This window comes from Talpa occidentalis, unplaced genomic scaffold, assembly GCF_014898055.3.
Source record: "Talpa occidentalis isolate TD23 unplaced genomic scaffold, MPIMG_talOcc4v2.1 talOcc4.11, whole genome shotgun sequence".
Taxonomy (NCBI): Eukaryota; Metazoa; Chordata; class Mammalia; order Eulipotyphla; family Talpidae; genus Talpa; species Talpa occidentalis.
Genome location: NW_023601104.1, coordinates 57465219 through 57479915, shown reverse-complemented (window position 1 = coordinate 57479915; position 14697 = coordinate 57465219). Strand labels below are relative to the sequence as shown.

The window sequence follows — 14697 nt, the reverse complement described above, 5'->3', positions numbered from 1 at the left end:
TCCTCTCACCCTCCACTCCCCGCATCTCTGGCCTGTACCCCAGTTCTTGTATGCATAAATAAATCAATCTTTAAAAAAAAAATCTGATTTAAAGAAAAAATCTAAAACACCACACCCTTTCTCCTTCCGTTCTATGGCAAATACATACCACTTGATAAAACAGCCTATAGACATCGTTATTTCCTTTCTGCCTTTGCCATGGAGTGGAAAAGACATGGATAGCAAAATATTAAAATTTTCGTTCTGTCCTTCGTCACCTTACTAACAGAAGTTCTTTGTCCTGTCTCTAAATCTTAGTTTTTCTTATTTATAAAACGAGACAGCTGATGGGCCTCCCCTGGTGGCGCAGCGGTTGAGCGCTGGGCTGAGAGGCTGCCCACAGCCTCTGCAGCGCTGGTTCGTTCCCCGGCCGCCAGGGAAGGTCCCACAAAAAAAAAAAAAAAAAAAAAAAAGACACAGCTGATAAACAAATGTTTACATATTTCAGTTCCTTCCTGACCTCCTAATTATTCCTCAACCATGTGTCTGAGCCAAACACTCCAATGAAATTGCCCTAAAATCACCAAGTACCTCTTAGATGCAAAAATCAAATGGACACATGCTTCACATTACACTGCATCCTAGCATCTTCAGTATTTAAAGCTGTTAACTACACCTTCCTTTCAGAACCTTCTTACTTCCTTGGGTTTGAGTTACCACTTCCTTGATTTTTCTACAAGTCTGACTGTTCCCTGATCTCCTTTGAGGGTTTCCCCGATACATCCTACCTTGCCCCTAAACATTAGTACTCCCACTGTGTTCTCATCTATTTTTACATCATTTCTGAACAATTTTTTAATAGTTTGAATAATAAGCACACTGTGACTCAAACTGCAACTCAAGCCCAGACCTTTCTCCTAAATCCCAGATTAGAAATTTAGAATATAAATTAATTTTTAACAAAGAGCATTTTGAAAAAATGTCCTTTCACTTTACTCATACACACACACTATACACACAACATACAATAAACTGTTACCTTCATCCACAAATTAACACACTCACCATTTCTAATCTTGACTAATGATACTGTCAACCACTAAGTTTCCCAATTTCTTCCAGCTACTTAGAATCACTTACATTCCATTGGATACCAAGCCTCCTATCAATTCTACCTTTACATCTTCAGGAACCCCTCACTTTTTCACCTGGATAAAAATAATCTGGTCTTCTACTCTCAAGTTACAACTCCCCACCCCACACACACACCCTAATACTACTATGGGAAATATTATTAAAAAGCAAACAGTAGGCCTCCCTGGTGGCAGCAGGCAGTTGAGCGCAGCTGTGAAGCTGTCTGCAGCCTCTGTGCATGGGTTCGATCCTGGCTGGCTGGGGAGATACCCACATGGCGCGGCAGGCCTCTCCTGTCTCGCCCGCTGCTCCCCTCTGCAGTGTATTTCAATAGATCTGCCTGTTCTGTTCCCTGCTCTGTCTCTGGTGAATCCTCTCATGCTCCCACATATCTGGCCTGTACCCCAGTTATTGTATGCATGAATAAATAAATCTTTAAAAAAAAAGGCAAACAGTAAACACAATCATATCCTCTACCTGACCAAATAACATTGGTGTATTTAACTATCAGTATATTTAACATTCAGGCTAAATCTGATTTTAGTAGTCTTTCATATTCTCACTCAGCATTTGACCCAGACCTACCTCGTCAATGTAATTATTAAACATGGCTGTACGTGGATCCAAGTACTATAACTATATGGATTTCCCCCCCTAAAATTCGAACAACTGATTTAGGCTACTGACATACAGATTTTAAGACTTTCACAAATGTATATAAAAAAACACTGCAAAATCATTTAAACTTTGCCAAATCAGTGGATACAAAAGGTAACAACCGATTCCACCATTCACCACTGGAAGAAAAAAATTAAGATTGCCCTATTAGCCTCCCTTGTGGTGCAAGGGCTAAAGTCTCAGTGCTATCAAGCTATCACCAGCACTTGCAGCATGAGTTAAAACCCACCCCCTCCACCCAACTCCCCCATCCCGCCCAGATGTCAGAAAACAATGTGAAAAGCACAGTACACAGAACTAGTTGTAACAGTACTCATTAAAATTAAATGATAACGGGCCGCTGGTGGCACAGCAGTTGAGCGCTGGGCTGCGAGGCTGCCCACAGCCTCTGCACAGCCTTTGCAGCGCCGGTTCGTTCCCCGGCTGCCAGCGAGGATCCCACAAAAAAAAAAAAAAAAAAAAGAAATGATACCAATCATAACAAAATCATAGTGAAAAATCAAGTAATTTTTGATTGTTTGAATACAGACACAATTTACTACATATAGTATATTATTTCACTATTTTGGATACAAGGTGCTATGTGAAAGAGAAAAATGTACCTTTACTAATGTTTTAAACACGGATCCATTATGTAGCATGTATTGTATTGTGTAACCTTAGTACTATGAAGGATAATTAAACGTAGGATCCATTTTCTCATTATGCCTTCACGACTATGAAATACCTTAAAAAAAGACAACTCTGGAGCCTCCCTTGTGGTGCAAGGGGTTAAGCACAGCACTGTGAAGCTATCCGCAGCCTTTCCAGCCTAAGTTTGATCTCCAGCCAGCCAGGGAGCTAACCACATGGCATAGCAGACCTCTCCATTGCACAGCAGAGGCTGCTCCCCTCAGCAGTGTATTTCAGCCTGCCTGTTCTGTTACCCACTCTGTCTCTGGTGAATCCTCTCACACCTGGCACCTCTGGCCTGTACCCTAGTTCTTGTATGCATAAGTAAATAAATCTTTTTTAAAAAAAAAAAAACAACTCTGGGCCCCCCTGGTGGCACAGAGGTTAAAGTCTCAGAGCTATAAAGCCATCACCAGCCACTGAAGCATGATTTCAACTCCCGGCCAGGAAGATGGCCCACATGGTAGAGAAGACCTCTCCAGTCTTGCCTGCTGCTCCCCTCAGCAGTGTGTTTTGGTGGATCTGTCTGTTCTGCTCCCCACTCTGTCTCTGGTGAATCCACTCACTCCCTGCACTTCTGGCCTACACCCCAGTTCTTGTATATGTAAATAAATAAAAATCTTAAAAAAAAAGAGACAATGCCTGTTGTTTCCTTATCTATAAAATGGATGAGAACCTTCTGTCTAAAACAATAAAATTTCTAAATATTTTATAAAACATATAAAAAGTATTTAAAAGTAAATAGATTATAATTATCAAGAAATAGTCTTGGGGCCTCCGTGGTGGCACAAAGGGTTAAGCACCACACTATGAAGCAATCCGCAGTCTCTGCAGCACGAGTTCGATCCCCGGCCCGCCAGGGAGCAACCCAGATGGCGCAGCAGACCTCTCCTGTCTCGCCCGCTGCTCCCCTCAGCAGTGTATTTCAGTCAGTCTGCCTATTCTGTTCCCCACTCTGTCTCTGGTGAATCCTCTCACCCCCCACCCCCCCCCCGCATCTCTGGCCTGTACCCCAGCTCCGTATGCATAAATAAATAAATCTAAAAAAAAAAAAGTCTTATGTCTAACAGAATCTTACATGACATTTCAAAATAATTATAAACCTTAGTACCAGGAATTAATTATGTGAGTATAATCAAGGACACTTTAAACAATCTGATTTTCCACGTACCTCTGAAAATGATGACTATACAGTTGTGTTGGAATACCAAGAATACGATCATATATAGCTGTAACTTCTCTCAAGTTTCCTTGTTCATTTTCCCAGTTTATATACATTTCCCACAGTCTGTCAGATCGGAAATCTGTTCCTGCAGCTAGAACGGCATGCTCAAAAGTTCTGAAAAATTAAATTACTCCTAAGTTATCTCTCCAAAATACAATCAATTTTAAAGTATAACTTCTAATTTTAACTGATGTCAAATTCAAATTTTATTCAACTACACCCTATACAAGTAGAGATTAAAAGGGGGAAGGAATAATAAAAAAGTATACCTTAGATGCTTTAAAAAGACTAAATTAGAAAACATAAATGGGCTATAAATACTTTTACATGTAATTCTGCTGCACCTCCCCCTGCAGTGACCTTTAGGGCTAACCATCCCTAGGTCCGGCTGGGCAACCAGCGCGCAGGGGGAGAACAGCAAAACCCTACCTGCTGCACCTCCCCCCGCAGTGATCTTTAGGAATGGCTTTCGCCAGGGTCCCTAGATCCGGCTGGGCAACCAGCGCACGCATGGGGGGGGGGGGGGGGAGAGACAGCCTGAAGCAGAGGAAGTGCAGCGGAAGTTCCCTGAAAAGGCAGAAGCTTATCAAGAGATAATGACCACCAAGAACCACTACAAGAATGCTAAAAATCTTATCCTGTCTTTCTAGAACTAATCCCTTATCTGTCTTTCTAAACTTCCTTCTTTCTTCTATAATGGTCATTGTTTGTTATGTAGATCACCTCCCTGATGCTGATAGACTGAGTCCATGGGCAAGCTAATTTCTTTGATATTCATTCCTGTGCTTTTGGAAAACATATATATACTGGTCACAAACTTAAAGAAAATTACACTCAGATTTTCACTCTTGAAGTGTGTCTGTCATTTCTTTCGCCGACGCCCTGACCACCCTGCACGCTTCTCTCAACCCTGAGGTGGCCTCATCGTCTACTGCTGTGCTGGTCCGAGGCAGGTGGCGCCCAACGCCACGAGCATAATTCTATGTGCTATGAAATTACAATGCAAAACATACTCAATGCAAATACATAAGAATAAGAATAGACAATAAAAAACTTCTTAAACTTGAAATATTTATAATTTAGTGCATAAGAAAAAGACAAATTTATCTCAACTGAAGGAATAATCTAGTAAAAATAACTCAGGAACAAGAGAACCAGCTGTCTTGTAAAGTAATGAGAACTATACATATATTTTTAAACTCTCGAAAGTCTCTCCTGGTTATTTCACAATAACAGTGAAAATACTTGTAAAAGAACAATGCAACAAGCATTTTACCAAAAGATTCCAGAAGAAACTGGCCTACTAAAAGAAAAATAGATCAACAATCAGCTCCCAAGAAAACTGGTAATGCCAGTATCAGAATTCAATATATGATCAAGAAGTATTTTAAATAAACACAGAAAAACTGGACTATTCAGTGAGTGAAAAAAATAAAAGGTTCATTTCTATCTCACAAAAGACAAATTAAATGCCAGATGAATGACCAAAATAAAACCACTTCAAAAATTAGGAAAAATACAGGAATCATATATATGATTTTTGAAGTGGTTTTATTTTGGTCATTCATTCACCTAGCATTTAATATAAAACACTCAGAAACCAACAGTTATTTACATCTTTAAAGACATTTGCGTATCTATGTTTCACATATCACATACCCAAATCACATACCCTCTTATTGCACTGTTTGTCTCAGGATCACCAGGGTCCAATGTTTCCTTTAAGAAGTTTATATAATGTATCCAAAGGTCAACACTAAGAGGTATTGCCTGAAGCCCCCGCCGATATACCTAAGAAGAAAACAACAAACTGTACTTCAAATATTTAATTATTTCTTAACAGAGAGGCAACACTGTGTTATCCGGTGAACCTTAGAAATACTAATTACTGGAATTTTGTTTAAATAATCTACCATTACCATTTGGGTGGAGGTTGGATAGAACATGGCAATGTTCTGATCCCCACGTGCAGAGTCTTGATCTTCAAAGCGCAGCAGTCCCTGCATTCTGACCGGGTTGTGTGGGCAGGCTTTGGGTTACAGACCATAGGGCACAGACCCATTAGAGCATCAATGACAGCGTCTGACCAAAAATGCAATAAGACGTAGCAAATGTGACTAGCAAACCAACTATATTGTTTGGAAAATGAGAAATAAATGTAAGTGAGAGAAAAGCCCTGCCCTACTTGTTAAGCTGCAGTGTAATACAGAGGCTTGCACTGCAAAGCTTGACAAACTGTAGAGGTTTAACGCACCTGCCAACAAAGAGAGAAAATATTAGCTACAAATGCCACAAGAGTGACAAATGCAAATAAAATACCCTATAAAATTGTTTGACCATAAATCGTAGGTACTGCCAGCCAAAAAAAAAAAAAAAAAAAGAAAGAAAAAGAAAAAATTTTGTTTTGTTATTATTTGGCTTACAGTACCTAATGGAGATAACTTTATTCAGTGATGTACGCACCTCATCTGATTGTTTAATGTTGTCATGCCGCTTTTCAAGGTCTGCATACTTTTTCCAGTAACCATAGCAATACGGATAGTGTATGAAAAATTTGTCAAAAGCTTTCCTGGCAGCCATCAAGTGATTCTGATGAAAATAAAACAACATGTTTAAACATTTTGGAAGTTTTTATCACAAAAATATTTCCTTCAAAGGTATCCTCACAAATAAAATGAATGGCAGGCTTAATTAAAAACCACACACATAGCAATCTTTTTTCTTATAAATGCAATCTTATCCTTTAAAATGGGAGGAACTGTCAAAAGATAAGGTAACTTTTTCTTTCAGTGATTTTACACACATATCACTTATAACAAAAATGGACTTGGACTCTGCCTTTCCATTATGTAAATGCTATGAAAAGTTACTTTTTGAAACTTAACAAAGTATATATCTAATATTATTCAACTTAGTCTAAAAAAGCAGTAAGGACTAGTCTGCTATTACTTGATTATTCTATCCCTTCTAATTCCATTTGAATATTTACTAACCTCCTGTTCTACATACTGAAGCAAATATACCCAGCCTGTAAAATCCTGAGGATTATTTTCTACAGTTTTCCAAAATTTTTCATATTCTGGAGGGAAATTTGTTTCCGATTCTGTCACTGGAAGTTCCACAGCATTTGCTATTTCATTTTCTTCTGTAGTTGCATTCACATTAGGCGATCCATCAGGTGACTGTTCCATTTCTGTAACATTCATAATCTCAGTACTGAAATCAGCAGACTGTTCTACCACTACCTCTGAACTGATGCCTGTGCTGCCATTACTAGAAAATCTGTTCTCATCCATATGAGAATTTTGCATAGCTGCTTATTTTGTCTTCTTCAGTTAATGATCTGTGGGAACACAAAGAGAAATATCTTCTGACTATTTGTTTGGCTTTATAAACACCAGCTTTAAAAACTCTACTAAAGGAAAACACTGATTCTTAATTTCTCTGACAAGTCATAATTAGATGGTTTATTAGTTTTTACATTATAAATGAAATTCATGGAACATATACATTTCCCTCAGATCTGCCATTTTATTATTGGGTATGTATAAAAATAAGTAACTATGGATTTGGTTTCTTCAGCCATAAATCAAGGTATTGTTCCCTAAGGAAACAAATACCACCTAGAATCCAATGCTTCTTAACTAGCTAAGAATCTAAAATTCAGTGTTCATAATGCTATCTTCTGTAAGACAGAAATGTCTTCACTATATCCTCTGGAATCTAAAGGTAAAAACTAACAAAAAAAATTCTGAATATAAATGTTTCAGTGGGGGCCTCCCTGGTGGTGCAAGCGGTTAAGACGCAGCACTATGAAACTATCCACAGACACTGCAGCACGAGTTCAATCCCGGGCCAGGGAGCTACCCATATGGCGCAAACAGACCTTGCCTGCCTCACCCTCTTCTTCCCTCAGCAGTGTATTTCAGTTGATCTGCCTGTTCTGCTCCCCACTCTGTCTCTGGTGAATCCTCTCACCGTCCCCCCAACCCGCATCTCTGGCCTACACCCCAGCTCTTTTCTGAATAAATAAATAAATCTTTAAACAAAAAATGTTACAGTGGGAAGTTTGTCATTTAGCTGATCAATCACTTCTCAGCATTATGGCTAAGACCACATGTAGCATCATTTAGCTCAGGAAAAAGTTTTAGAAAAGGGAAGGTTATATTGTTGAAATATATAGATACAATAAATTTATGGGTTTTTTTTTTAGATTTATTTTTATCTATTTATGCATACAAGAACTGCGGTGTAGCCCAAAGGTGTGGGGGGTGGGAATACTAACCAAAGACAGAGTGGGGAGCAGAACAGGTGGCTCTACTGAAATATACCGCTGAGGGGAGCAGTGGGTGTGACAGGAAAGGTCTGCCATGTGGGTGAGTTAGCACCTTGGCTGGGGATCAAACTCATGCTGCAGAGGCTGGTGATAGCTGAGACTTAAAACCCTTGCACCACCAGGGAGGTTCCCGATATAATAAATTTTAAATCCCACAGCTATGTTTGATTTTATATAAAGGGCATAAGTTAAGGTTTTAAACAATCTAAGTGTAACCTTAAAGTGAATAAGTCATTAAAAACATGAACGTTTTACCATCTGGATAGTAATTGCATAAAATCTTTTCAATTAAGTCATCCCTTTGTAAAGACTGGAAAATAAAGGACTACTCTTTTATAAGGCAGTACCACAACATATTTTCATAGTTGGCTTCATCTCTTTCACTAGCAGTTTAAATAGAAACTGAATCATTAAATTTTAGGGTTTGTCCAAACAGACCATAAAATTGATTTACTCTTAAAATGCACTCAGAATGCACAATTACTTAATACAATACAGTCATTAAAAAGATAATTAAGGCTTTGAAGATGGTAAATCAAAAAAAAAGAATTTGAAGTGACCAATAAAACCGATAAAAGAATAATTTCTTCACTAATAAAGACATAAATTAAAACACAATGAGTTAGGGCCTCCCTGGTAGCCTAGGGGTAATTCTCAGTGCTATTACTGCCACAATCCCCAGCCAGGGAACTAACGGCACATATGGCGCAGCAGACCTCTCCTGTCTAACCCTCTGCTCCCCTCAGCAGTGTGTTTCAGTAAATCTGACTGTTCTGCTACCCACTCTGTCTCTGGTGAATTCCTCTCACATATCACCCACCTGCCTCCACCTCTGGCCTAAATCCCAATTCTTCTATGCAAAAAAACCACAATGAGTTATCAAACTTGCAACAATTTACAAGATACCCTTTCAGGAGGACAGTCATGCAAAGTGTACCAAATAGCAATGGTGCATATTTTATGTCATGGAAATAATTAGACAAAGTAAGAGCTTTCACTACAATACTGATCTTTATGATATACTGCAAAACACTTGTGAATCCATCTTCTTACTAGTTTTGTTATGAATGAAGGGTATCTCTAAATGATGTTAGTATTAAATCCAGATTTTAAAATGTTTATTTGATAAAAATGTAATATTGAAGCAAATTTTTTCCAACAAAGGATAAATTTTAAACATTAAATCAAGAGACATTTTGAGGTTGAATGTCACTGGAAGAATTAACTATAGGTAAATCAAGGGAATATATATGTATATTTTTTTAAGGAAAATAGGGAAATGGGGAGCATGTCAGGTAACAGGTAGGGACAAAAAAAATTTTCAGTGTCTAACATATCTAGCATTACATTATATACTTTGTAGAAAATAAGTAAATATAAGATGGATAAATATATAAATCATACATAGAAAATTTGAAATGAAACAAAGACTAGAGAAACCAACTGCTAATTATAGTAATATAGGAAAGTTTCATGAAATATAAAACAATTTGAAAAAACCCTTCTTTACAGTAGACAGAAAATCAGAAACTAGGACCGGTTAGAAAAAAATGAAGAATGACCAAAAAAAAAAAAAGGGTTTGTTTTGGGGAAGAAGAAGGGTAGAAAACAGGGTAAGCAGGGTAGCCAGAGTAATATGAGAAAATCTACAGAGAAATCTGAGAAGACATAATGCAAAAAAAAAAAAAGCAAATACAGCTGGCACATAGTAAGAGATAATTCAAAGCATTAGACTACCAGAAAAAATAAGTTTCCTTCTATTGATGCCTTATAAACATTTCCAGGTTACCTACATAAGGCCTAGGAAAAAGCAAAAACGTCTCTCAAAAACATTTCTCAATTCTGCCCCCTACAAAATAAAAAACTGTCTGAAGATTAATCTCCCACATGCAAATTTAAAAACAAAGATCTTTGGTTGAACATTGAGTCATTTTCTACCTGCCCCATTCTAATTGCATACTTAAATGGGACATATGGGTTTCTTTTGGAATCAGCAAATTTACCACACCCCTGCTTCTTCAGAGACTATCATTTACTCCACACCCTTCAATTATAGTGTTGTATAAAGAATTAAGAACAGTTTTACCCTTAGGGAGATCATTTGCCAAGTTACTTCAAAAATCACAGGGCCGGGGCCTCCCTGGTGGTGCAAGGAGTTAAGCACAGCACTATGAAGCAGTAGGCAGCCTCTGCAGCAAGAGTTCAATCCCCAGCCAGGGAGAAACCCACATGGAGAGGCAGACCTCTCCTGTCTTGCGGGATGCTTCCCTCAGCAGTGTATTTCAGTCTGCCTGTTCTGTTCCCCACTCTGTCTCTGGTGAATCCTCTCACCCCCTTGCATCTCTGGCCTGTACCCCAGCTCTTGTATGCATAAATACATAAATCTTTAAAAAAAAATCTTGTAAAAAAAACCACAGGGCCAAAAGGACACAACTATTTTTTTAATAAGTTAATTCCAACATAGCCTTCATAATGTGACAGTTACCAATACCAACTTACTCTTATCAACAACCACTACATTCCAATTAGCAATATAAAAGAGCAAAGGGGTAAAAAAACCTGGATATTCACCTGCAAAAGAACACAATGTCCCTTCACTTATATAAAAACCAACTCAAAATGGATTAAATGGAAAATCCAAAACTATAAAAAATGAAATACATAACCATCATTTATCTTCCTCCTTCCCTGGATGACAACGGGTAAAATATCTTTGCTCCCGTCAAAGGTCAAACCCTGCACTCAAGATAGGGATCACTACTCCCAGCCCTCTCAAGAATGTTGCTTCTTAAATAATCTCCACTCTCCCCTTCTTATCTGTTTGTCTCAGTGTATAATTTTTTTCCAAACATGTACACATCTCTCATTCACATAACAATTTTTATGACACACACATTACAACTTAACTAAATGTAAAAACCAAATGTACCAGAGGGATTTCATAATTTATGTTAAGAATTTGGCTTTTATTTTGAGGACAGTGAAATGGCTTGTTATCTCTACTGGATAGCCTCCATTTACTCTTTAGTTTAGACTCAGCATTACTCCTCTGAAATTTACCAAAATCTCAAACTCCTTGTTTATAAATTCAGTGGACGCTTTCTAATTCCTGGTCTACTCTTCACAGCATCCAATAGAAATGCTGGCTCTCTTTTCCTGCCTTTCCTGACACATCCCATTCATACAGTTTTTCTCCTACCTCATATTCTTTCCTTCTCACAGTCCCTTAAGAACTAGCAACACCTAAGAAATTGTTCTCTGCTCTTTTTCCTAATCAACACTCTCCTTAGGGCTAATAATATCTTCCTCTTGATATACTTTCTTCCCTTGGCTTCCAGGTGACACCATCTCTGGGTATTTTTCTTATCTCACTAACAATTCTTTTCCTGGGTGACAGTATCTCCTTAGGACTACTGACTAATTCTCTTCTATCTGATCATTTAATGTTAGAGTGCCCCAGTACTCAATCATTGTTCACCTTCCCTTCTCCATCTCCATTAATTCCCACTCCCACAGTTTTAAATATATGCTGTTTTAAATTATATATGCAGTTTTAAATTATATGCTGACTCCCAAATTTGTCTCTAGCCCAGACCTCTTTTCCGAACTCCAAGTTCATATCCCACTGCACTAGATATCGGCTGCACATACATGGTATTTCCAACTATACAATGTCCCCAGATAAAACTCCTGATTTCCACCCACAAATTGGCTCTCTCCACAGTCTTCTCCATCTCTACTGATAAAAATGTCTTTTTCCAATGCTGTTGCAATCATTCTTGACTTCCTTTCATACCTAACCTATTCATTACAGAATCTTTCAAATATATAGTCAAGCCTCACTTCTTATCCTCATTCAAACTACTCATCCCTTCAGCTAGAATACTATTAGTCTTTTTTTTCAAAGATTTATTTATTTATGCATACAAGAACTGGGGTGTAAGCCAGAAGTGCATGTGTGTGTGTGTGTGTGTGTGTGTGTGTGTGTGTGTGTGTGTGTGTGTGAGAGAGAGAGAGAGAGAGAAAGAGAGAGAGAGAGAAAGAGAGGATTTACCAGATAGAGTGGGGGAGCAGAACAGGCAGATCTACTGAAATATACTGCTTAGGGGAGCAGCGGGCAAGGCTCCCAGGCTGGCCCTGGACTCATGCTGCAGTGGCTGGGGACAACTAGCTAGCATGCTGTTTTTAACCCCTGTGCCACCAGGGAGGCCCAAGAATACTACTAGTCTTCTATAACCTTCTATAGGCCTCCTCCTACTTCTCTTGCTCTATCCATTCTCCTGTCCTTGGTTTATTCTCAACACAGTAGATATTTTTTTAAAACATAAATCAGACAATGTCACTCCACTGCTCCATTTCATAGAATGAAAATCAATGCCACTATTCTCACTACTTGTTTGACCTCATAGTCTATTATTCTTAACCTTTCATTCATTCCAGTCACACTGATTTATTTGCTATGCCTCAAAAGACCACTCTTCCCAGCCTTAGTGCCTTGACACTGGCTGTCCCCTCCACCCAGAGTGATTTTCTCCCAGATACCCATAAGACTGACTTATTTCCTTACCTCCTCCTTCACTAAAATGTCAACTTCTCAGTAAGACCTACCTAGGCCATTCTATATAAAATTGTAACTTGCTTCCATCCCAAGCACACAAGATCCCCTTTACTGTCCTCTTTTTTTTTACCCTTTTATTCACAGAATTTACTATGTTCTAGTAAAGTATGATTTACTTATTTAGTATACTCTGACATAGGAACTATTTAGCCCCTTTTTATTATACTACTATTGCTACAGTTTAAGTAGTCATTATCTCCCCCACAAAATCAGTATTTTCAAACTGCAGAAAGAATGCTTCAGACCAGCTGCTTCTCCTTTTTGCAAATGAAAAATAAGATTTTAGGGCCTCCCTAGTGATGCGCGGGGTTAAGCACAGTACTGTGAAGCTATCCACAACCTCTGCAGCACAAGTTCGATCCCAAGCCGGCCATGGAGCTACCCACCCAGCACAGCAGACCTCTCCTGTCTCGCTCACTGCTCCCCTCAGCAGTGTATTTCATCAGTCTGCCTGTTCTGTTCCCCCCCTGTCTCTGGTGAATCCTCTCACCCTCTCGTGAATCTGGCCTGTACCCTGGTTCTTGTATAAATAAAATAAATCTTTAAAAAAAAAAAGTCACCATTTGACTGGAAACATTCCTTTCTTCCTCCTTTGGCTCTTTACCAAAAAAGAAAATCCTACGCTTTATGCAGAATTATTAACATCACAGAAGGTTCTGTTCTTTCGCATGAAAATAAACCCTTTTTAATCATTTGATTTATAAATTATTTTTTCTTATTCAACTATAGGCACATAAAAATATTCTGAAATTAAAATATTCTGTTTTTCAAGTGTCACTTCAAATACCATATCACTTACTAATTACCCATCTTTGATCAGATAGTAATTATTCCAGCATTCATAATCCAAAAACTAGTATTTTTAGCCGAATTCTTTTCCTTCACTCAGTCCCTACCAGAGGCTGAACAAAGTTCCAACTTTTCTAACACCAGAATCAGGTTATTAAGGGGGATGGGGGAGAGGGCTGCAGTTGTTACTTGTGATTTTATTTTTTTCAATTCACCAAAACCCCCAGTAAGTCCACAACACCTAAACTCCAACATAGATTCCATATTTCCTGCATGAAACCGGCTTTCTTAAGCTTGAACCTTTCCAGCTGTAGAAAAATTTAAAGTATTTGTGAACAGAATAGATCAGTTACCAAATAATCTTAAATTCCCAAAGACAAGGCAACATGAATATCAAACAAAAATATTTTAATCGTCATATAATACCGTTATTCTAATGTCATCAACAAAAACACTAAGTCGCAGCTCTCCTTACTAACTTACGGCATGAGTTATTACCTCAAAGATGTGACTGTCACACTGACAAAGAATACTGGTCTATGGCTACGAAAGAGAAACCTTCTTCAACAGATTCCTCTAAAAGATCCTACTGTCTCTCTCCTACTGTCTCTACAATCTTTACTGCCTGGTTTTTCTGCTTCTGTGGTATCCCGTCAAAAGCTTTGGCAGATCTTTTTGGGGTGCTGTAACCCAGAACCCCAAGTGTGGCTTCAGTAGTAAAAAACGCGGAACGCGCCATACAAGGCGCCAAAAAGCTTTATTAACACAATCCGAATTCTATTCCCCACCCCTCTGGCTGCTGCTGTGAAGCCCCTTCCAGTGCCTTCCAGCCCCGGGGACCGCGGGGGGCTTCAGACTTACCCGCCACTCGCTCCTCAAATCAAAGCGGAAGCCCCCGTTTCCCCACCCGTCACACGGCGCCAGTCAGAAAAACGTTTGGTCTAAGAAAAGCAACCTCGCGCAGCTCCCACCCAACAGGTGGGACGGAGAAAGGAACGGGCAGCCGGGCGCCGCGGCCGGGCCAGGCCTCACGCGGGGCGGGAGACGGAGGCCGCGGCCCCGGTGCGGCCTGAAACCAGACAGGCCACTTCCGGCTCAGCGGGTTACCCCCCCACCCCCCAGCCCGCTAATTCCAAGGGGCCCGCCTCAGCTCACCTGACGATGGATGTTACTCAATGCCATGAGCCGCGGTCTGGGCCAACCGAGCCGAAGATGGCACTTCCACCGTGGTCGTCTCCTCAGCCACCGCAGCGGCAGCCGCCACCG

The 14697-nt window shown here is 39.4% G+C and overlaps 1 protein-coding gene across 4 annotated transcripts in view; it reads right to left on the bottom strand.

Annotated features, from left to right (window-relative positions):
• PRPF39 (pre-mRNA processing factor 39) overlaps window positions 1-14697 on the bottom strand; it is a 24356-nt gene extending 9659 nt beyond the window's left edge. The window contains exons 1-5 of one of the 4 annotated variants that reach the window (XM_037503263.2): window positions 14587-14697; window positions 6682-7031; window positions 6152-6277; window positions 5361-5479; window positions 3635-3802 (exon numbers count right to left, since the gene is read on the bottom strand). In XM_037503263.2, coding sequence (XP_037359160.1) covers window positions 3635-3802; window positions 5361-5479; window positions 6152-6277; window positions 6682-6999 — 731 coding nt within the window. In that variant the 5' untranslated portion in view covers window positions 7000-7031; window positions 14587-14697. Of the gene's footprint in view, window positions 1-3634; window positions 3803-5360; window positions 5480-5607; window positions 6278-6681; window positions 7032-14586 lie in introns of those variants that run through there. The other 3 variants (XM_054690161.1, XM_037503264.2, XM_054690156.1) reach the window with 3 other exon arrangements.